Below are 23,843 nucleotides of genomic sequence, written 5' to 3'. Positions count from 1 at the left end.
GAGCTACTGTTCTCCGGCTGTTGCTGGACTGCAATCTTCTGGTTGCAGAATTAAATAACAGCTCCTGAGACAGTTCTAATTTTGCCTGAAGCCAGGGTGTCCCTTCCTCCCACCCCAAACCCAGTGCCAAACTCAGTCTGGCTGCAATGATAAATTAGGCCCTGTATCTTTAATTTCATGAACACGTCTTCTCAGTATACTTGCAACTTTCCTTGTCCTGGTGTCACTACATTAAATTCTCCTAAGCGCTGAGCCTCCCCTTTGAGTGGTGAGATTTGAATGGACACAGCATGGGCCCAGTAACTCAAAGCCACAGACACTGATGTAGGGGAAACCTCCCTCTGCACGTGGTATCATCAGAGCCTCAGAAGCTGCAGAGTAGATAGGGAGGCGGCCAGAGGTCTGGGGTGGGTCTCAAAGTGGGAGGAAGTGAGGAACCTGTGTACAACCCAGCCTCACTAGCCCTCGACCCAAGCCCTGCACAGGAAAGCCTGCATTCATGACGATTTCCTGTGAGGAAATATTAATCCCAGCTGTGTCTAAACATGGTAAATGAAACCTCAAGGAAATTGTTCCTTTGAAGATCAAGTGCTGTAAGCCGTCATATTCAGGAAGACTCACGTACATTACTGATAAGAATGAACAGTAATTTGTATACTATCAGTTTAGCTATATAAATACATATTGCCTATATGAGAAAGACAAAGGGTTGGAGGGGTGTATTTTATTGGACCAACTTCTGTTGGTAAAAAAGACAAGCTTTCAAGCTAATACAGAGCTCCTCTTCAGGTCCGGGAAAAGTACTTGTCACAGCGACATCTGTAGTGGAACAGATTGTAAATACATAGTGCAAGAAACCATTCAAAATGACAACTGGGGTGTGCGGTCAGTGGTTTGTTTTTTTCTGTACTGAAGCTGGTTCTCTCGGGGAATTAGGGTGGCCCATTCCATGTGTGAGCTACTTCTCTGGTGGGGTGTCCTTGTTAGGTGAAGGCGGTTATTTGGTGAACCCCTAGTTGTCACCTACCACGCCACCCTGGAACCCCTAAGGAGTTACAGCCAATAATTACAACCCATGCTTGAAGGGAACCACATCCTGAAAGAAATCTTTCCAAATTCCCTCTTCTGGCCTTCAAACAACCCTCCAAGTTTGTGAAGCTCATCATCAGATGCAAGCTCCCCACAGACCAGGACACACCAACTCAAAGCAGCACCAGACCCTGCCAGAATAACAGATGCAACCTGCAGCCATAACTCCACTGCTATGATGGTCAATTTCCCCCCTCCCCTCACTCCTCCATAACACATACTTCAAAATCTATGGGTCCTACCCATGCCCATCACAACATGTGGTATATCTCATCCAGTGCACTAAAATATATAACCTCACCCACCATGTGGTAGACTGGGTGCAAGCAAACAATATGCACTTTAATATGGCTGAATGTAAATGTATACATCTGGGACAAACACAGTAGGCCATATATACAGGATGGGGGGGCTCTATCCTGGGAAGCAGCAAACATTTGGTGGTCGTGGTGGTTAATCAGCTAAACACAAGCTCCCAGTATGATGCTGTGGCCAAAAGAACTAATGTGATCCGGAGATGCATAAATGGGAATCTTGAGTAGGGGTAGAGAGGTTATTATAGTCTATAAGTACCTACAGGGGGAACAAATATTTAATAATGTGGTCTCTAGGAGAGAAAGGTATAACATGATCTAACGGCTGGAAGTGGAAACTAGACAAAGTCAGACTGGACACAAGGCGTACATTTATAACGGTGAGAGTAATTAACCATTGGAACAGTTTACCAAGGGCTGTGGTTGATTCTCCATCACTGACAATTTTTAAACCAAGATTGGGTGGTTTTTCTAAAAGATCTGCTCTAGGAATTACTTTGGGGAAGTTCTCTGGCCTGTGTTATGCAGGAGGTCAGACTAGATTAGGTGTTCTCAAACTTCATTGCACCGCGACCCCCTTCTGACAACAAAAATTGCTACATGACTGCAGGAGTGGGGGGCCGAAGTTTGAGCCCGAGCCCAAGCCCAAACTGCGCCGCTCTGGGCAGGGTGAGAGGGGGGCGGATGAAAGCCCAAGGGCTTCAGCCCCAGGCTGGGGGCCTTTAACCTGAGTCTTGCTGGACAAAGCCGAAGCCTGAGCCCCACTCTCTCAGGCTGAAGCCTTTGGGCTTTGGCTCTGAGTGGCGCAGCTCAGGCTTCAGCATCGACTGCGGGCAGCAGGGCTCAGGCTTTGGCCCCAAACCCCAGCAAGTCTAAACGCCAGCCCTGGTGACTCAATTAAAACAGTTTGAGAACCACTGGACTAGATGATCAGAACAGTCCCTTCTGGCCTCAGAATCTATAAATATTGCCTGTATGACATTTGCGCTCTCACAGTGCTGTACACTAACCCTCACTAGATTCCTGTGCGGTAGGTAACTGTCATCTTTATTTTACAGACAGGGGCTCAGGGCTTGGAGAGAACTGAGGAACAGGAAGCAAGGTCTACGTTTTCTGAAGTAGACTTTGACTTTGGGTGCCTCCACGTTCGGGTCCCCAACCCGATTTTCAAAGTCAATGGAACTGCAGGTTCTCAGCAGTTCTGAAAAATCAAGAATGTCAGGGTAGGCATCCAAAATTAGTGGACATTTTTTAAAACGTTTACCTTAATTATTTGCCCAAGATTACATAGTGTGCAGAGCTGGAATCAGGATACTGGACGTCCTGGATCCAATGGATGTGCTGAGCTGTGCCGCTCAAGGTAACAGAATGCAGAAATATTAACTTCTAAATCTGATCTGGGACAGGAGCGGAGGAGTGTCAGTCACACCTCTTGACTCTTTAATTGACTGTGAATTGAAATGGTTGCAAAAAGAACAGGAGGACTTGTGGCACCTTAGAGACTAAGAAATTTATTAGAGCATAGGCTTTCATGAGCTACAGCTCACTTCATCGGATGGACTAGGCCAGATCAGATACTTTTCCCAAATGACTGACATTTTAGCTCCAAAATTAAGATTTCATTTTGAAAAGAATTAAGCATAAAATTTTCAAAACAATCTAGTCTAGAAGGCTATACTGCTTTGAAGTTCCCTCAGTGCAATTCTCCACTCTATATGATTGTAAAGAAAATCTTCAAAGTCAAAAGGCACCATATACATAATGCCTTGATGTGTTTACGTCTGAAACAATAGCTCTGGGGAGAGGTGTGAACTTCCCCATTCACAGCAAAGGCAGCTTCTCAACACTGAGTATTTCACAGATGATTCTTGCATGCAAGAAAGCTGGATAATCAAATTAAGATGTGCTCCAGTGAGACTCTTGTCCATCTCCTTTAGAGGTAACAGGTGGATACAGTGTTGAATTAAGGCAGAAACAACAGTTTCGGGGATGCAACCCCTGGGCTGGGGAGGGGACACAAAGAATCACACAGTTTGGATTCCAAGATATGTCAGCAAGACCTCTGCCTGATAGTACTGGGGTCCATCATGGGACTGCAGAGCCAGGACTGCTATGAGTACTTGATCCTGTTTCAATTGGATTGGATACAGGCCAAGACTATCATTGGGTGTCCCAGTAAATGGACACCAGACCTGGTGCTAACTAGCAATTTTCCTTCATGGCACTGTCTACTCAGAGGAGTGAACTATTCTAACCCCAGAAGTTGTCACACTGGGTTAAGTGTTGGGCATAATGGCAAAGCTGAGCAATGCTGGAGGGCAAGTTTGACCAGCCAGTCCGCATATCTGGTCTGTTGATAAACAGATGTTAGTTGGGGGTTTCAACCCCATTGAACCCAACTGAAAGGCTTCAACAAGAGCAAGTACTCATAGCAGTGTCAATCTGGCAATATGCATTAACATGAAATTCACGATTAAAAATCTGAAGCCCCCCCGAAGCTCTCAGGTTATCTATGGTAATTGCATTCATACCCTCATCTAGCACTTCAATGCTACCCCACAAAGGTAGTCTGGCACAGGCAAATGTCTTTCCACTCCAGCCCACATGATTTTTATCAGGGTCATTTATCTTTGAAGTGGAACAATCCCCTTTGTTCACTGGTCTTTAGGAATCCTCTAAATAATGCATCTCAACCAGAGAGCACCTTCACAGAAAAGGTGATACCCCTCTGCCTACCTCCCCCTTTCTTTATTATACAGTGAACCCCAATGTGTCATCCTTTAACAAACCTTCCTATAGCTCAGTGGTATTTCAAAGCAATGAACATACCTAATCTCCCTGGCACCAAAGGCTCAACTATGGACTGCTTTAACTCAGCCCTTCATGAAGGGAACTACATATGGAGTGGGGGGTTTCAGAAGTGGCCTTCAAAACCTGGTGCCACCAGGACAGTAAAGATTGCAGTGCATTCTCTATACACAGTGCTGTTTCTCTTGCCTATGCATCCTTGGCTAAAGATGTCCTCCTTCCTTTTATCTCCCAGTTGTCTCTGCTTTCCACCCCTCAAGTGGCTGCCTTTCATAGATATTGTACATCTATTGTTTTTAAAATACCACATAGCACCTTTTGCCTGTGGTGCCCAAATTGGGTGACCAGATAGTAAGTGTGAAAAATCGGGACTGGGTGGGAGGAATAGGCGCCTATATAAGAAAAAGCCCTGAATATCGGGACTGTCCCTATAAAATCAGGACCCCTGGTCACACTACGCCCAAAGCACTCAGGGATAGATACTGGTCTCATTGATGTAACACTTACCATTTTTCAGCCACAAGGATCTTGGATCCCTTTATTACAAAGCTGGGCAGGTATAATTGTCCTCCCCATGACAGACTGGGAAACTGAGGCACGGAGCCGACATGAACTGGCCGGGATGAAAGGACCCATAGAGAAGGGAACCGAGCATCTGGATATCTAATTCCGCACACAGGGGCAAACCAAGGCTCTGTTGGGTGACATGACGTCAAAGGTCACTCCGTTAATCACGAAGGGCATCTGAGCTAGAACCCAGGAGTCCCGCGTCTGACGCCCCCCTCCCGCCCCCATTGTTGTCAGGTGTGTACCCCGCTGGCCCTCAGAACACAGCAGCCCTTGATGTGAGTCGGGGCCTCTCCCTCCCGGCAGCCAGACACTGACTCATTCGCTCCCCTCTCCCGGCTCCGTGTAATTTCTCGGCTGGAGGGGAGGCAGGACTCGCGCCGCTCCCGAGCTGCGCCGAGGGAGGGGGCAGGAAGCGGAGTGTGGGCTGGAGGCAGGCAGGGCTCTGGCTCCGGCTCCCTTGTCACCGCCTGCGTCAGCGCCCAGGAGTTTTCCACTGACGAAAAAGGGCAGCGCTGCTGCGCCCGGCGGAGGAGGGAGGCGCAGAGCGGAGCCAGGCGCAGCCAGTCCGGCCGCAGCTCCAGACGCAGCCGCTCGTCTAGACGATGCGAGGCTGAGCGAAGGCTCCGTCCTGCGAGCTGCGGAGCCCGGAGCCGATTCGCCGGGGCTGCTGGCGCCTGCTCGGCGCCCCTCCGTCTCCATCGCTCGCCGCCCCCGCCGGAACCCAGGCGCAGGTAGGTGTCTCCGGCTCTCTCGGGGCGGCCGGTGCCGGTCCCCGGAGGGGGCGGCTGGGGGGGTCGGGGTGACTTTGGGGCGGGGGAAGGTCTCCGGGGCTCGGGCAGTGAGTGGGGCTCGGGCTGGCTCCAGCGCAGCTGCAGTTCTTGGGGAGAGGAAAGGGGGGCAGCAGAGGCGCCGGAGCGGGAGGGGGGCGCCCAGGGCGAGAGGGGGCGGCGCGGGGGGAGCGGGGCGCAGCCGGGGCGCCCCGGACTGGAGGGGGTCGGGGAGCGGGGCGCAGCCGGGGCGCCCCGGACTGGAGGGGGTCGGGGAGCGGGGCGCAGCCGGGGCGCCCCGGACTGGAGGGGGCAGGCAGGCACCCGAGAGCGGAGTGGGGGCGCTCCAGGAGCTGGGCGCACGGCGGGGGCAGTGGGAAGGGGGGCAGTGAAGCAGACGCTGGCTCAGTGGGGCGCCCGGTGGCGGCTCGGGATCTCTCATGGGAAAGGGGACGGGGGCTAGGACAGTGTCGGGGGCTGGCATGGGGGCGGGAGCGGAAATGCGCTTTGGGGGGTAGCGCCCCCTTCCAGTAGGGGTGGGGAGCGCCGTGCGAGATGGCGCCGTTAGGGTCCCTCGCCGGGGTGAGGGGGGTCTCGGGGCCCGGCGTTACCGGGGGAGGGATGCGCCGTGGGGGGGGGGTGACTCCCCCGGTCCTGGCTCCCAGTGCATGACTGCGGAGCGCGCTGGCTGCCCAATAATCCGAGCCCCTGATGGTACTCGGCGCGGGGGTGTCCAGGGCCGCGCTCAGTAACGTTTAGCTGGCCGAAGTTGTTACTTTTGCTGCTGAGTCTCGCTCGCAGTGGGTGCATTGGGAGCTGGTCCGTCCCCTCCCCATGTCCTGGAGTGATATGCACCAAAACAGTTCAAAAGAAGTTAATTAAGGAGCCCGGGTCCCCCAGCCCGAAGAGATAATGATCTCTGGCCCCATGCTGGGCTATCTCCTCTGAAGGGAATGCACGTTCCCTCTGGGCAAATTAACAAGGCAGGGGATTTCTTTTGCTTTTAAGGAATTTGATGCCTGCTTTTCTTCTTCCTTCCGTGGTTCCAGGCGTGCAGGGAAGATACTAACATTGTTTCCTCCACTGAGGAAACGAAACAGAGGGTTTTCCATTCTGTCCTGTAGACTGCTGTATAAGATCCCTTCCCAATAGGCATGCTAGTGGAGATGCCTTTGGATGTAGTTTTCTGCCCGTGACTCACGATTAAAATCAGGTTCTTTTCTAGATGCCCAGGTGTTGTCTGAAATAGCTTCAGGAGAAAAAGGGACAGAGTATTTATTATATGGCATTCCTTAAGGATTTATTAATGCTGCTCATGCATCAAAACTGGTTCCATACTACAAATGTAAATGCAGAGAATAACTTTTTTATTTTGGTGGTGACACTCAGCTTTTCCTCAAGACAAAAAGCTGAGCACTCTCCATGTTTAAAGGCTGCAGTTTGAATTTTCTGTTGATATTTGAAGAAATGGGGGCACTTGATAGTTATATCGCCCAAATTTGCAAAACTGACAAGTATTTTTCCATTGCCACAGCAACACCTACTGGTTTAGAGACAAATTGATCAGCTGCATTGTCCTGCTGCCCAAACACCAGGCAGGAAGGTGCTTTACCCCACAGCCTGTGACTTCTTCTGTGAACTGTATGCAAATCAGTTTCGTTTTCCCAGAGCAGTGGCTCTTGTCTTAATTTATTAAGTAAACAATTTGAGTTTTCTATATGTTTACACCTGGATTAAAATGGTAAAGTTTCATGAATGTGTATTTTTTCCTCAAACCAAACAGGTTTTCTTTAGACTGTATAATTAATGTGTGTGTGATATGCATGAAAACTCTTTTCTAAAGTAATGATGGCCTTCTAAAACGTCCAATTAAAAAAAATTGTTGGAATCAACAGAAAATGTTTATAGCCATCTACAAATGTAAGGTATAGTTATTTGTTGCATTGAACTATCAAGTCATCTAACATTTTACAACTGGAGCTTTTGCTAAGCAATTTTAAGTGAAGCCATCAAGGTCCGGAGGTTTGTTTTAGTATCTGGTGGATGTATGTTTCACTCTAATAGAGCATACGGCTGCTGGCAAGCTTTTTAATAATTTAGTGCAGGAAAAGTGTGCACACATAGGAGAAAAAGTAATGTACAGTGTGTACCTACTGGAGGACAAATATGGAAACCTGTTGTGAATTATTCATAAGGGGTAATCAAATAAAGGATTTTCCTAGACAAAGTGCACACTGTATTTTCATATTTATTATAGTAAGATCCCTGTCAAGTAGACCTGGAAGCTTAATTTCTTAGCAGCCAAATCAGATAATCTCCTATGTATTTTGCTGTTTTTTGTTTATCTTTCCAGTTGTCAACAAGAAATAATGGCATGGTGGGGAAAGCACAGACCCAAATTTTAATTCTTGGCTTTTTGAAAAGTGTTAAGCACTTAAATTCTTCCTGTGAAAAATATTTTGGCATAGGAATAAACTTGCACCATAAACTGATTCATGCTTTTATTCTGTGGCACTGACTAGTTCAGTTTTTGCTGTTGCATGGTAGGCAGTCTATTTTTACCCAGAGTAAGGTTATGAAACCATACCCAGCTGGGTTAAAATGATCTAGTTTAAACTGGAAAGCAAGGCTTGTGTTTCTTGGAATACTGTCTATGATGCTGGTTATCCCTTGCTTTACATTCCATGCTTGAGCAGGAAACTGGGAGGGAGACTACCTTTTTTCTTGCACTTTCCTTTCTAGGTTAGTTCTTTTTATGGTAGTTTCCTCAAAATGCCTACATCAACCCAGGTGATATTGTCAGGCTAGAGCATGTAACAGTAGTGCTATGGAAACCACTCAAGTAAATATCTAGAGAATTAAAATAGTTAAACGAATGGATGCTCAGTGAATCAGTGCCAGCAGAGTACTGATTGTTAGGTAATCTAGAAGCTTCAGTGAAAGCACCTCTGTTTTTAGATATCTGATATTCAGATGGTTAAATTAAAAGTTCTGCTCTACACCAATTTTTGTTAATGCTAGATACAGTACCAAGGTCATCTGACCTGCAGTCAACAGAGGCATGTAAATGAGTGCCTCCTAGTCTGAAGAGAGACTGTAAAAATTGCAGTCTTACTCCAGACTTGCTCAGTGAGTGTATTCAGTGTCCTTCCTGACTAAAATGCATGGTGGTGTTTTTAAACTAATATTTGCTCTTGTCAGACATGCAAACCCACCATAGCCCTGGGGGACTGAGCTGGATTCTAATCTGACTCTGGGATCTACAGAATTGCTAACTTAATTTCCAGTTGCAGACTCTTTGTTGTTGTTGATCCATGAGCCAGAAAGAACCCACCTTGACTTTCAGATTCCAGGTTGTTTGCAGAGTTGGCATCTTTTTACTTGTAAATGGAAGAGATTTGATCTGAAAGTTACTGAAAAACAAATATTTAAGTCCATAACAACACTTTTACAAAGTTGCTTTTCAGAGTAGAGCTGCACTTTAAATTACTTTTGCACAAATCTTGAATTTCTTCATGCATTGGCTCCTCAGCCATGAAACCGAACTTCAAAATGTCACTGCAGACTGATGTCCTTTCTGATGCTCTTTATAAGCATGGATGTGGATGTCCAGCCTGGTACTAGTGAATGCAGAACCTACAGCAACTGTATCTAATATAAGAAGTTTCTGTAGTTTGACTTTATTGGTTACCCTACAACCATTCAGTTGTACAATTGCATATAACAGCTACGAAGTAAAAATGCGAATAGTTTATATTCTGCAATAAAACGACCAGCAACTTGCATACACAAACATAATGTCTTGTGAGGTTAGTTATAAATAGACTAAAGGAACACTATTGTTTTTGGTTGCTTTTCCTCTGGTTGACTAAATAAATGCCAAATCTTCTTAAATCTAAATTACTTGAAATATTTACTGTTGACATGTAGTCCAAGAGTAGGATAGCTAAAACATTAATTCCTTGCATTCCAGTGTACTAGGGCTTTGCCCTGCGACTTGCTGAGAGCCAGAAATAGGATTTAGCCGTTTCAATTCCCCTTCCCCCACTAGACATCCCCCCTCTGCCCCAAGTTTGATGTTCAAAAAAAAAAAAAAGAAGAGAGGAATGCACATCTGAGCTAAATATTTGTTAGAAAGTATTCCCAGGATAGTGGGAGTTGCGGTGCTAGTGGAATTCCTGCGGGTTTGATCCATCGCATTATGTACTTGTTCAAAAAGCTGTTTTCAGTAAAATAGATGAGTAAGGAGTCTTAGCCAAGAACAGAATGTCTTTTTTGGCAACCAAAAGGGAGATGGGATTATTTTATTTCAGGTTATATAAAAAAAAGTGGGGAAAAAACTCCTCTTGTATATGGTACTTGCAGACTTTGTGAGTGCAAGAATAGGAACCTTTTTCGAGCTGCTGTGTAGTTTTGGTGGCTTATTCTTAAAACCATATTTATGTCCTATATAGACATTTTAATTGTGGAATTACTGCCATTAAAATATCCTCACTGGCTATAAATTGGCATTCAGGTTTTGTTGGCTGAGCATTCAACAGGCTAAGAGACATCAGAGTTTCAAGGCAGTGTTCAGATCACTGGGCCGAATTCTGCTCTCTTGGAAGAGTGATTGGCTTTACTGCAAATGTTTAACTCTGTTCTGTCGGATTTTCTTTTTGGGTGGGTACAGCTAGACACTGAGGGTTCAGCTTCACTCTTATCTGTATAGTTCGTGAAAAGGCTTTGAAAACTCTACCTGGGGAAATGTTCCATCTTAAAATCAAAAACAGAAAAGGGGAAGATGCTTTGGGAGCAGTTTCAGTAAAAGCTTTTCCCATTAATTGAGAATTATGTTTGCATGATCTCTATTTATGCACTGACAGTGCAATAAAATATTTGAAATAACTTTGTCATACTGTAGTGGGTTATTTTCCCCCTAAATGTTTAGCTCGCTTCATTCTTATGAAGCGAAGTGATATGTTTTTTCCTTCTTCCCACTCTTGGGGAAAATACCTTATGCATGGTGAGCACTTTTATAATGGGCTTTATTGCATTAGGTAATCCTCAATTATAACCTAGCTTGATCATGGTTTTGTGCTTCAGTCCAACAATCATTAAGACCATCTGTTTATCTGTGACATGATTTGCTGTGTCTTTATAAACAGACCAGTGTGTATGTGCCTTATTCTGTGCTTCTATGATCAGTGTTGATTTTCATGTTGGTACTTTCCCACTTCATAATGAGACCACTGTCAACACAGTCATTTAGGCCAGCCAACTTCGAGTGTCATCTTGGAAGAGCCTGTACAGGGCAATTAAACAACGTAAAAACAAATGTAATTTGTTAGCAATCAGGTATGTTGTTGTTGTAGCCTTTGCTTTCAGTATTTCTAATGTGCCACCTTTTTGCCTGCAAGTGAAACTGTTGTGGTCTTGGTTCTCTTTTATGCCAGTGGTAGCCTATCTGTACCACCAAACTGCCAAATATATCTCTTGAGGCACAAATTAGTGACTGAGCCATCAGGGAGATGGAAGAGAGGTCAGAATTTGGCTGTTGGTTAGGCTGGGTTGGAAGATGGTTGTGGCTGATTTCAGTGTAGGTGGCCTGTGAGCACAAATGTCAAAGGTAACACTCTTCCAAAGCAGTAGTTTACATTGTTCAAGGGGGGGAAGGGCTTTGCTGTAAGAGAGCTTGACATGATCTGTGTTCTTTCCCTATTATTTATCTTTTTTGTAGTGCAACCTTGACTGTTCTACAAGTTTCCTGTGTTTGCTGCTTGACATCTGTCATGGTAGCCATTGGGCCGGCTGAGATGGCACAAGCGAAGAGAGGGTTACTTTCATCCCTGTTTGTTTAAAATCTGGGATCCCTTGCAAATGCTGTAGCTCAGAAGTCTGCATGTTGGGGTGGAAGGTGACTGTGACGTAAGGAGCAGCTGTCAGGCTGCATACACATGTATGCAAGTATGCTTTACAAATGAGCTGTCCACAAGCTTAGAAGCATGAGAGAGTGAAGAGTGATTACTCCTTAACGCAACTGGGGCTGCTTTAAATTACTTCCCCTTCCCCCACCCCCCCCACCCTCCCGAAATAGGAGAAGGGAAATCAAACAAACAATAAAGTAAGGAGTAGTTGAGTACTAACTAGCTCAGTCACTCCTAATTTTCCAACTATATAATTGGAACAGACTGGTAAAACTGAGCTGAATAAAGCCTCAGACTTCTGCACAGAGCTTGTTTCAACCCCCACACTGAGAAGATGGGGGTTTTTTTGTTTTGTTTTTAAACTACTGAGTTCGTGTTCATTTTGTAAAATGGGGGAGAAAGCACATAGTACGGTGAGAATTTATACTAACAGCTGAGCTTCCTTGTGGTCACTTGGGAGTTCTTGCTGAATCGTATTGGTGAGCTAAATGGAAAGTAACAAAGGGGTTAAGCCAGGTGTCAGGTAGGTACATGTGGTGTTACTGATGGAAGATATCCAAATCCACCACCTCCCCATCTGTTTTGGATTAAGGCCAAAAAAACAACTGTGGCAAAACCACCTGCAATGTTAGTTCTGTCTCCTTGTCATGTTCGAGCTGTCAACAAAGGGTATAAAAAGAGGCTGGGGAACCAGTTACTTTTTCACTAGTATGAAAATAGTGCATAAAAATGCTCTTTATTGAGCCCAACTTCAGATTAGAAAGTTGCATAGCCTAGTGCCTTTGAAGCCCCAATACAGCCATGCTGCAGTAAATGATTAACTTTCTTATAACCAAAGGGCCATTACAGCCAGCAATTTTTAACCTTTTAGAGACTATTGTCTTATGGAAAGCTGTTTGTCAACATAATTAATTAGTGTTTGTATAGAGCTTTGAAGATCGAAAGAGCTCTATAGATGCGCTAAGTATTATTATGCAGTGCTATTGAAATGTTAAAATCCCATCATTAAAAGGTTTTGAAATATGCATTTTTTGCTGTGTGCCCACACTTGGCAGGAGCTTTTAAAGAAGAATTAACAGACTAGCCATGCAAAGGAAAGAGGTAGTAATACAATTATGGTCACGAACGCATTTGTGCTAATAGAAAAGTCTAACCTTGATTGGGGAGGAGAGTTTCTGGCAGTCAAGTACAACACTGGGCTTTGTAAGATTTCAGGCCTGTTTTTAATACATATCTGACACATCCTTGAGTTCTGATTTTAGTGTCGCGTTAAAGGATGCCTTTGGGTTTTTTTTAGAATTAAGGATGTTAAATGGAACAATCCTGTGAGATCCCTGAATTCCGTGCAGTTCAAGAAGTTCTGTGTAACTTGGTAATAAGCAGCTGAGTAACTCTTTGGTCCGTGGCCAGGCTTTGTTCACTAGATGTTTTCTAATGGTTCTTTTTTATTTTAATTGTAGACCTTTTTTTGTAAGGCCTTTTAATTGTAGACCTTTTTTTGTAAGGCATCTGGAAAAGGGGAGGGGGCAGCATCCTTCTGCTTGTCTTGCTTCCCATGTCAGCTGTGTTTGGCTGTGTGGACTTTGGATCAAGTTCCATTCTTATCATTCAGCAACACTTTCTGATAATAGCCTCTTAGTTTCATTGGCTGCTAAAATTGCTTACTAAGAAGCAGCCATACTTGTATCATGCCAAGTGACTGGAGCCACAGTATCATCCCTCCCTCAGTAAGAGGGTGGGTGATTCTCATAAACTGCACCTATTTCCTTGCCAAAGGAAGTTTCTGAACTCTATCTCTGGGTTGTCATGATTTGTAGCCTCATGTTTATTGCTGATAAATACACAAATGCACTGGTTTGAATCATAGTGAGTCAGTCTTCCAGTAATAATCTTGTCATGATGTCTGGTTACATGCTCACCCGCTTCAAACCTAAATAGACCAGTGGTGATTTCTATTAAAATAGAGAGGCATCCATCCAGTATGTTGTATCTAGGGTTTTACAGGGAGAAAAGGTCTTTGGTCCAAACAGCATTCTCCCCAAGAGTGTTCTGACTCAGTGGATTCTGAGCTGTAGAGTAAGTGATATGATTCAGCTGGTATATTATATGAAAAGTATAGTGTCTTTTTGTTGTAGGAAATTCTTATTCCAAAGATGCTAAAGGATTAAATGTGAAGTTGTTTGGTGGGTTGAACGTTGGAAAAAGAAATGAACAACATTTAGAAATCCAGACAAGTACGGAACAACTTTGTTTTTAATTAGCTCGATGGCTTTTAATTGGTACTCTGTCTGATCTATAACACAAAATAAACACATGGTTTAGTGAACATGGGCTGGATCTGAAAGAAACTGAGAGGAAGGGTTGTTTCTTGCATTTGATATATTTATATTTCAGTGCTTCATTTAATAAGCCCCCAGGGGACTGAAGCAAGTAAATCATGGCAAGGGATTGTTCCCAACAAACTGGCTTCTTTTTGTAATTAGCAAGAAGCTAGAGCTGTAACTTCCTAGTAAGTGATTTAGGTAAGGAGTTAACATAAAAGACTTAGTGCACAAAATGTAGTACTTATAATTTATTAACGTTTCTGTTGATGGAATGAATGTGTGGAACATCTGCTTTGTGTGTGTGTGCGTTCAGTAACCTACACTCACCTTTTTTGTACAGTCTTAATATGGGTGGAATGCTGCAAGGAATTCAGTTGAGTTGTCAGAAATAAGGTTTGAAGGTAGGGTGAAATAGGTAAAAATGTGAACCTCAAAAATAGGGGAGAGACTTGGATGTGTTCAAAAACTATAGCAGTTTTAAGTAGTAACCATTTGTATTATGGTGGAAATCAGGGGACAGCTTTCATGGATGGGAATTAGTTGATGTAGAAACTGAAATCATGGTGTGCTCCATCGCCTATCAAGGTTGTGAGGGAACAGCCTGGCAAATGTGTGACTTATGGGTAGGTGGTCTAAACATCTCTCCCTCTGATCTTTAGGTGCATAGGGGTAAATCTTAGCCACGTGCAGAGAGCTGGCACAGAAGCCACTGAAATGCCAATGAAGCCCTCAAAATAAGGCTTAAGTGGTATTTGGTATTTGTGTTGGCTCCCTGTACAGGAGCAAATTTCACCCCTAGTGAAGAACATCCATTGTTGCCCATGCTTTATTTTTCCTTTCTCCCTTATTTTTCAGTTCTATGAAAAATACCGAATAACCATGAGTGGGGTACTGAAAAGGAAGTATGATGAACTGGAGGACGATGCCACCTACTGCTCCTCTTCCTCCTGCTCCCCTTTCTCCTCTTCTTCAGCCTCCTCAGGTTGGGAAACAGACGAGGAAAACTCCCGAGGAGACAGCAAGCCCAGCACTGCCTTACCCTCCAGTTTCACTCGTAAGTATCCTCTGACAGTATATGTTGTTATATCTAGATGGTGGGGCTGGGTCCAAACATTCTGCAAACGGATTTTTAAAACATGGCACCATCTCTGGGGATAGTTATTACAGTCACTCCCAAAATCTTGGCAGATACTGATTTATTCATTGTAAACTATGGAATGAGTCTATGAAGTCTGGTGCATGTAATTTTATAAATCTGGTCCGTTTACTTAGCCTGCATTTTAAGGATAGTTTTCTTCAACTGTTTATCCCAGTATTTTATAACAATTAGGGCCTCTATGAATTTGCATAGAGGCCCCAATTTGCAAAGATAGGAGCCAGAAGTTAAGTATCTAAATCTACCTTCAGGTATCTAAATGGGCAACTAGGGGCCTAAATGTTAGTTATAGGTGGCCATTAAAAAAAAAAAAAAAAAAAGTAGGGTCAAGTGATTAACCAATGGCTTAATTAGTTAATACAAACCATTTCAAAGAACGGTTTCGTAAGCAAACCGGATAACTTGCCACTGACACTGTTGCTGGTGCAGACAAATGCTATTTTGTTTTCCTAGCAGCTACTACCAGTTTGGGTTGCTTTGGGGAAACACATAAGAACTTCTTCCCTCACTTGTCATCCAAAAATTACAATGCGCACAATCTTCAGCTAAGGGAAATAGCTTTACCAAGTAAATTATACTAGAGCCCTGCAAATATCTTGCAGTTAAAGTCCACTTAGCAGACATACACAAACATGCACTGGTCTGAAAAGGCATTAGAAGTCTTGTAATAATAAAGAGTCTCATTCTTTTTTGTCCTCTGCGTTTTGTGAAATAACAATGGACTTTCTGTATGCTCTGGCCCGATTAAAAAGTGTCAGGAATGAGAATACAATTTTTTTTGCGGGGGGAAGCAAAGTATATTTATATTTTGTTTTTTGCGGGTGGGGTGTTCTGCTAAAGAATAAATACTTTTAAATGCTTAAGCCAAGACTACACAAAAATGCTGTGCCCAGGGAGAAGATGTCATTAAAATGATGACAATGACCAGTGTGAGATCTCGAAAGCTTTGCTGATACATGTAGTAGAAGCTGCTAACATAGCTGCATCAATGCTCCTTTACACTAAACTAAGAAATGTTTGTTTATATGTTGGTAAATGAGGCTTACTGTTAAAAGTGGGCCTAGCTAACTCCAGTTCTGCATTTCTCTAAGCTTCAGGGGCACCTGATCCCACCCCACCTCTGCAAACACCCTTTGAGTTTATAGCTGGTCATTACAATTCCATATCCATAGTAGTTCTAATCAGGAGAGGAAGGAGATGGTTCAGACCGAGCTTTGGGATCCAGAGATCTGAGTTCAGAACAGTCTGCCAGTGATTCCCTTTGCAAGATCAAGTCACTGCAGCCTCAGTTTCCCATCTGTAAAATAGGGATGATAATTCTTCTTCTGTCTCGTGGAGTTAGATTCTAAGCTCCTTCAGGACATTTACTGTCTTACTCGGTGTGTATACAGTTCTCCTAGCACGGTAGGGTTTGGTAAACTACTGATATAAGCTAAACCAGTGTAAACAAGGGTTACTCCAGTTTAAGTGTGTCTGCACTAGGGCATGTACCAGTATAGCTAGAGGGATGTAGAATAAAATCTGGCGCAATTTTTCATATACAGACAAGGCAAGTTTTTAAATTGCTGTTTTAGCTGAGATGGGAGGCCATTGTCATTGGGAAAACATGCCCCCCCCCCCCCCCCCAGTAACTGGAGACTTTCCACTTGCCATGTGAGGTCTGTTTATATAATTGTCAATGGTTTGGGCTCTAAAATTTGATTATCTTTGTGCTGACTAAGACTTCCCCCCACCTTCTATGAGAATCCAGCAGAGATGTGGGCAAACAAGCTAATTTTGTCTTTTGCTGCCTCTTCTTCCTAACATGTTCCTGTTGCAGGAAAAGTAGTTCCTTAAACCAATATTGCCACAATTTTGCCTTCCATTTTACATGTCCTGATAGGTGCAGGGCAACAGAGTGATTCTGGAATTACTCCTGTAGACTTGTAAATGCGATCTGTTATATGGATAGATAGATTCACACTAGACAATGTAAAACTAGGTATCTCTGTAGAGATAACATTTTTAAACTTTCTCAATACATAAAGCATGTTATAGCAGTTTCAGATAAACCACAGTGTAGTGTTGCCAATGTTTATATTGGGATCACCTGTACAAAGATTAACATCTTTGCAGCTGCTCTCAAATTAGTCTCCGGAGAATAAACTACAGATTCATAGTTCCTCCCAGTGGATGCAAAAGGAAGTACCATAAAAGCAGCTGTTGGTAATTGTGTGCTCTCCCATATAAGCTGCAACAAGCATACTATTTGGGGGTCTGCAAAAAAGAATCTGAGGAATAAACGCAAGGTACCCTAAAAGCTGTGATGCTAACAGCATATAGAGAGGACCCAAGTGTTTAAAATCTCTCACACTCACACACACAATTTTGTTATGCTCTGCTATACTTGAAGAATAAGTAAATGTAAATTTCCTTGAGGAAATCCATGTGAGGAGGAGATAGTCAGTTGCTTCTTAGAAAGACTGATCAATGTTCCTTGCTAGCAGAAAAATATTGGCTATGATTTCTTGCACCACCTTCACCTGCCTTGAAATGAGTATGCACGCTGCACTTGAGGATCTGTCTGCTGAGATACTGGCCTAATACTAACTGGTTGATTTATGTAGACTAACTGGAAGTCTTACAGTGGTTTGCAGCTGTTTAACATGAACGTACATCTGTTCAAAGGAGAGGTATGTCATGTGCCTTTTTTCATTTCTGCCTTTCTAGCTACATCCATTCTGAAGAAAACCAAGCGGTTAAAGAAGAACAATGTGGAGTTCGACCAGGTCACTGTGTTTTACTTTCCACGCTGCCAGGGGTTCACCAGCGTGCCTAGCCGTGGTGGCTGTACCCTGGGGATGATGAGCAAGCACAGTTCGTCCAGGCAGTTTACACTGGCAGACTTTTCTAAGGAACAGGAGAACGTTCGGCGGGAGAAACTCAAGGAGCGGCTAAAAGAGGAGAAACTGGAGGCATTGAAATGGAAGGTGAGTAGTAACATGTGGCATCATTTGTCATGAACTGGTGCAAGTCCTTATGATTAAGGCTGAGGTTTTGTCACGGATATTTTCAGTAAAAGTCACGGGCAATAATGAAAAATTCACGGAAGCCGTGACCTGTCCCTGACTTTTACTAAAAACACGCATCATGAAATGAAGAGCCTGAGCAGCTGCGGGTGGGCTGGGAGCTCCAGGGTCCCCCTCCACTGGGGGCTCCGAGCTCTGAGGGTCCTTCTTGCTTCCCCCCCTCAAGCGGAGAGGTGCAGTGGTCTCTGGGGCTGCGAGGAGCAGCGGGGGTCGCCCCTTTCAGTTGCGGTGGCTGGGAGTTGTGGTAGGTCCATCTGACCCTGCAGATCCCAGCCAGGGCTGGCTGAAGTCACGGAGTCTTTGGAAGTCATGGAATCAGTGACTTCCGTGACTAAGTCGCAGCCTTGCTTATGATTAGTTTCTGGCTGCTTTACCATTCGGGGCATCTCGGAGGTCTAAGTATCAGTTTTGACATATCCAGATTCTCTGGAAGCATGTGTTCAAATGTAGAGATGAGCAGCTCAGCTTTTCTGTTCTCCAAAGGTGAAGAAACTGAATTCCATGAATTTAATAACTTACCAAGTGTTTAGAGGAGACCTTGTTCCTGTCTGCTTGTTCCTGAAGGGCCGTCTCATATCTCTCTTGAGAAGAGTAAAGATTTGCCCCGGTGTCCTTGGCCAAAATGTTCCTCTTCCCACTTGAGCAGTTTACCAGGTGTCTGCCTCATGACCCAAGAAGCTGCTGCATTTCAGAAGCAGGACTAGACCTGTCCCCTTCTCTCCCTTTAGCTTCTGCCCCTCTGGATCTTAATGGTCACCAGTTTTAGGTCACTGTTCTGACTCTTCCCCACAGCCGTCTCTTAACCCCTACCCAAAATACATGGCAGACACCCATTTGGGAAAGGCCAAGGTGCAGTAATAGTGGGGCGGGGGGGGAGGAATATTTGTTGTTGTGGCTTAGTTCTAAGTGTGCGTTTGCTGGTACAGGTTGAGATGCGTTCTTTAGTGTGTGTGGTCCGCTGACTCTGTCTTCCTCTGTTCTTTGGGCACAGCTGACCGTGAACGGCACGGCGGAGTCTGAGGAGGCCAGCCAGCTCACTACTGAGGACATATCCGACGATGACGTGGATGTGAGCAGTGTGGAGCTGGAAGACGGCTTCTTCCTACAGCCCTACCCTGCCAAAAAGAGACGTGCTCTGCTCAAAAACATGGGGGTGAAGAAGATAGACAGAGAGGAGAAACGGGAGCTGCACAGCATCCGCCTGTCCCGTGAAGACTGCGGCTGTGACTGTCAGGAGTTCTGCGATCCAGAGACCTGCAGCTGTAGCTTAGCAGGCATTAAATGTCAGGTACGTGCTGCTCGCTGTGCCACCCAGGCTGTGCATTGTGCCTTGCATCCATTCGGGACATATGTGAGCGAGGCTGGGACTGAGACAAGGGTGAAACTTAATATCAGAAGGGTCCTTGCACAGATTGGAACTATGTACATGGCCAGGCTTTTTGGCAGCGTCTGCAGTCTTGATGCAAGCAGAAAAAAAAGCAGACGGGGAAGATTAGCTAGTTTTGAGCAAGCGCAGTATATAGACTAGATTCTCCTGCTAGCAAAGCCGGATTGTAAAATGTGCTAATTCTAACTTGCATTTAAAAAATTGTAACTGTCAAAGGGACACTGTTGAAATTGACAGGTTAAGCTCTGGCTACCTGCCTTAAAAATGGTATATGTACACATATACTTTATCTGTATTTCAGAGCATAGAAAATTAGGCCCTTCTTACTCCTCAAGAACATAAGATAAAATGAGGGTAGTAGTGTAGATAAAGTTCCATGATCTCTGCTAGACAGCCCCCACCTTGGGATGCCCAGTGGGTGCTGCATTTCTTTGCAGTCATGTCCATGTCCCAGTGCCCTTCTGTTCTGCATGTTTCTGCAAATCCACCACGTGTGGAAATCCGTACTCCCATACTGATCACTTAAAGCAGGACTGATGCATATTTAATGTTCCACTGGCTTGCCAAAACTGAGCAGGCAGGTAGAGCAGAGGGCTACATCAGAGGCACATGCCCACAAACTTAAACAATGCTTCTAGGTCTCATGTTAGGTCTTGAGCGTGTCCCTTTGGATTTCTTGGCTTTTCTTAGTTCATATCCCAATTCTGAAGTGATGACAAGCTGGGCTGACAGTCTATAGCATGTGATGTCGTGCATAGCTTCACCCAATCTTCAAAGAGTCGTCCTCCATTTTTAAGCACCCCCACCCCAAGAGATGAGTTTGGCATGCCAACCTCAAGTTTCTGCCTGTAGGTAACTTCAGACTGAGTTGGCCTGTATCACCCTCTTGGTGTAATTCCGTTTAGGAATTTGTGTTCAGGTTTTTCTTGTAGATGCTTGCCTCTCGAAATATGTTCTGCAAGATGCATTCCATGGATTTTGAAATGTTAATTCATTATATGTCATGGCTGTGGGGATGGAAGTGTGTGAAGTGTGTGCAACCTACTGTACAGCGCGTTTTACACATCCCCCTCTAGTGGCTGGTCCTCAGAGGGTGACTCTACCGCAGGTGCCAGTTATGGCAGTTACTCCTTTACTTCAAACGGAAGAAACTCTGCTTATTACCAGCCTGGGTCCTGGGAGCAGTCCCCAGTGACTATCACGATAGCTCTTGTTATGTGTGCCTATGATATAATCAGTATATCACTATTTATACTATTTGTCCAAAACTTTCCACACAGGTTTCCTTTGAAAGGGTATATGCTTTACCCATTAGACCTTTTCAGCTCCTTTGGTCTTAAGTTGTACCAAGATCAATCCTTCTTCTAAAGAGTGTTTGTTTTTACCCACTAGCTGGTATGCTCTGTTATGAAGATGGTTTCTCAGCATCACTGAAGTTTGGGGTTTCTTCAGAGCTTGCAGTCACTTTCTTTCACATTATGCAGGGGCTTATGGGCCCCGCGCCTAACAGCACCTAGGCAGAGGTAGAATCTCAGAGGCCTAACACTGTTGTCTTCTTTGCTCCATGGCAGATGGATCACACTTCGTTCCCTTGTGGCTGCACGAAAGATGGCTGTGGAAATACAGAAGGAAGAATAGAATTCAACCAGGCTAGAGTGCAAACTCACTTCATCCACACCATCATGAAATTGGAACTGGAAAAGAACCAGCAGAGCAGTGAAAGGAATGTAGAACCCGAATCATCATTTCGGGACAGACTCCATCAATTTGGCTGTTCAGCAGGGAAAAATGTGTTTGAGGAAAGAGCTGTCCCACTGACTCCAGCATTTCAGTTCAACATGGACCTGGAGACAGTTGGGGAGAATAGCTGTAGTAGTGATATGACAGACTCTTCGATTTCATCCATTCAGAGCGAGGATTCGGAAGAACAGTACGAGAGTGTCCCATCAGATAAGTCTCAGTCTGATATTGATGACGACGGTCTGGCAAGAATACTCCATTTCAATGATTCTGACATCGAAGACAACAGTAATAATTGCCAAGACAACTTAAGCTGTTTCCATCCTGCTGACTTCTTTAGTGCTAACATTGAAGACCAGTGTGGTACAACTGCTGAAAAACTCAGCACTGGAAACTACTCTGGCCATTTGTCAAACATCTCCGAATGCCTGGATGAAAATGCCAATCAGGACGCTGGTTGTTTTCTAGACGACACTGCTGATACACACTGTGATGGGCTTTCGTGCTGCATGTCATCCTCTGCAGAGCAGTGCTCAAAGAGCTACACAGATCTCAGCCTTTCCTCTGACTCCTTGGATCTTTTTCAGTCATTTTCCGACTATAACTTGGGACCTCTTTATAACTCGTTAAAGGAATATGAGAACCTTGATAACTTTTCAGCATTGCAGTTTCAGTTGCCTAATTTTCCTGGCTTTCCCCAGGCAGGAGACCAGAGCACCTGTTTCCTGGAGTCTCTAATTGGCTTGTCTGAATCTGTCCCGGAAACTCCAGTCCCTTTCACAGACAATCAGCTTTTAGAAGATGCCATTAAGTCATCGCTAATGGAAACAGTGAAAGTTTAAAAAAAGAAGGAAAACTGAAATTAAAACTGAAGTACTGAGCAAACTTTCACTGGAAGGAGAAAATACTAAAAAAAGCTTTCTAAGCAGACAAATTATTTTTGGTCTTTATAGAACATGGACACTTTGAAATACTGCAGCTACAATCAGTTCTCTTGCTGTTTGTGCAAAATTTATAAACTTTCATAATTTGGAAAAAATAGAAGACTTTCAAGTACGAATTTACCTGTGTTTTGTACAAAAAGACTTATTAAGAAATACTCCTTGTTAACATTGCCAGTCATACACAACAGCCCCTTCTAGAAACTATTCAGTGTTGCAGAAACTTTTTAAAACAACTTTTGAATCCATATTTATTGTGAAAAATGATTTGCATAAGAGTGAGCCTGACATGTGCTTATGTTTAAATCTGAAGAGGTTTACAGAAAAGATCCATACACTATATCCATAATCATTTTCACCTATTTATTGCAAATTCCAGAATTTAAATAGCCACCGAAGCTTGAACTAGTATGAAACCTTATTTAAATTGGTAATACCTCAGATGTATTATGTGTACAATCATATTTTTTACATAATATATCTGTATTTATTTATTTTTTACCTTTTAGTACATGAATAGCACTGTGGTTTATTAATGACCTGGAAGTGCAATAAAGTCTTTAGCAGCACAGATCCTAAAGACGACAACACTGTTTTTTAAAAGAGACGGAAAGATGTTAACTTCAGAGATTGTCAGATACCTTTTCTGTCTTTGTATAACATTTCTAAAAGAGCCTAAGCCAGGTGAAGTTTGTGCGGGGGGTGGGGGGGTGGGGAGGGTTGGTGTTGGGGTTTTTTCATAATTAAAAACATCCTCTTGGTAGCTAAAAATCCTTTCATGGATGGGATTATACAATGTTGTGTGAGGTCCATAATTCTGCTATGGAAAACAACCCCCCTAAACTATTCAAGAAATAATATGAACTAACTATATTTAAAAAAAACTTTTTTCATAAATTATTTTATAATTTTATTTAATTTCCTAAGGATTTGGCCATGAGATCTTTAGTGATCTATTATGGTGCCTGAATATGCAGAGGAACCATTAGCAGCAGCAGATGTAATGAGGACCTTTCCAGCTGGTAGAACTTTATGAGAGCAACACTGCTCATGCTCCTGATTTAAGTGCTCCTTAGGACACTGAAGTGTAAAGGGTCTAACGATTATGAAACACAGCGGGCCAGACCATTTATATGCATTTTATAGATAAATTGATAGAAGTAAATTTAGATGAAAATGAAGGTATTGGATTATTTATTGCTTTTATATGTTTTAGAAAACCCTAAAATAAAAAACTAAAGCTGAATAACTTGGCGCAACTTTTTAAGAAATAAATTAGAAATCAAATAGTATCATTTTAAGGGGTATTAGAGGCCTTCTCAGGCATGTGTGTTTAAATCTGTCTGAAAACAGGTCACTGGCCATTACGTATAATTGGACATAATCTGTATTTTAGCAGTACACTAAGTGCCTATGCCAACTGTACTGATGTGTGTTGGTCTAGTTTGTATATCCCAATATCATGGTATAAATCTACCAGCTTTAAAAATAGGTTTAAAAGATTCAATTCTTGTACGTGACAGAGTGATACCTGTACTTGAGCAATAGCCAAAGCGGGGGCTAGGGAATACATTTTTCTTTTTAAAGCCTGGTGTACATTGAGTTAAATGTCCTGCTCGAGCTATTTTAAACAAAAGCTGTGTCTATAGCAACCCCGTATTCTGAATGTAAGCCCGCGGTGTCTGCTTTGCTGAATAGGCCAGCGTATGCAGACTCCCAAGCAAGAAAAGATGGTGTCAGTTTGACTGATTTTAGGCTAAAACAAAAACCCTT

At 43.8% G+C, this 23,843-nt stretch overlaps 1 protein-coding gene across 1 annotated transcript; it reads left to right on the top strand.

The window, feature by feature from the left end:
• Nucleotides 1-5,401: 5,401 nt before the first annotated feature.
• CSRNP1 (cysteine and serine rich nuclear protein 1) lies at nt 5,402-22,764 on the top strand. The gene is made up of 5 exons (XM_077809512.1): nt 5,402-5,512; nt 14,634-14,832; nt 17,644-17,903; nt 18,994-19,290; nt 20,961-22,764. Exons 2-5 carry the CDS (start codon nt 14,658-14,660, stop codon nt 21,969-21,971), a joined length of 1,743 nt encoding a protein of 580 aa, XP_077665638.1. The 5' UTR covers nt 5,402-5,512; nt 14,634-14,657; the 3' UTR covers nt 21,972-22,764.
• Nucleotides 22,765-23,843: the final 1,079 nt, after the last annotated feature.

This window comes from Eretmochelys imbricata, chromosome 2 (genome assembly GCF_965152235.1).
Source record: "Eretmochelys imbricata isolate rEreImb1 chromosome 2, rEreImb1.hap1, whole genome shotgun sequence".
NCBI lineage: Eukaryota > Metazoa > Chordata > Testudines > Cheloniidae > Eretmochelys > Eretmochelys imbricata.
Note: the sequence above shows the minus strand (reverse complement) of the source record. Positions and strands in the feature narration are given on the sequence as shown.

What these genes read in the sequence shown, in the direction of transcription:
- CSRNP1 (XM_077809512.1), top strand. Translation starts at nt 14,658, where the DNA reads ATGAGTGGGGTACTGAAAAGGAAGTATGATGAACTGGAGGACGATGCC. An exon ending in CTTACCCTCCAGTTTCACTC is followed by an intron (nt 14,833 to 17,643) that starts GTAAGTATCCTC and finishes CTGCCTTTCTAG; the next exon opens with CTACATCCATTCTGAAGAAA. An exon ending in TAGCAGGCATTAAATGTCAG is followed by an intron (nt 19,291 to 20,960) that starts GTACGTGCTGCT and finishes GCTCCATGGCAG; the next exon opens with ATGGATCACACTTCGTTCCC.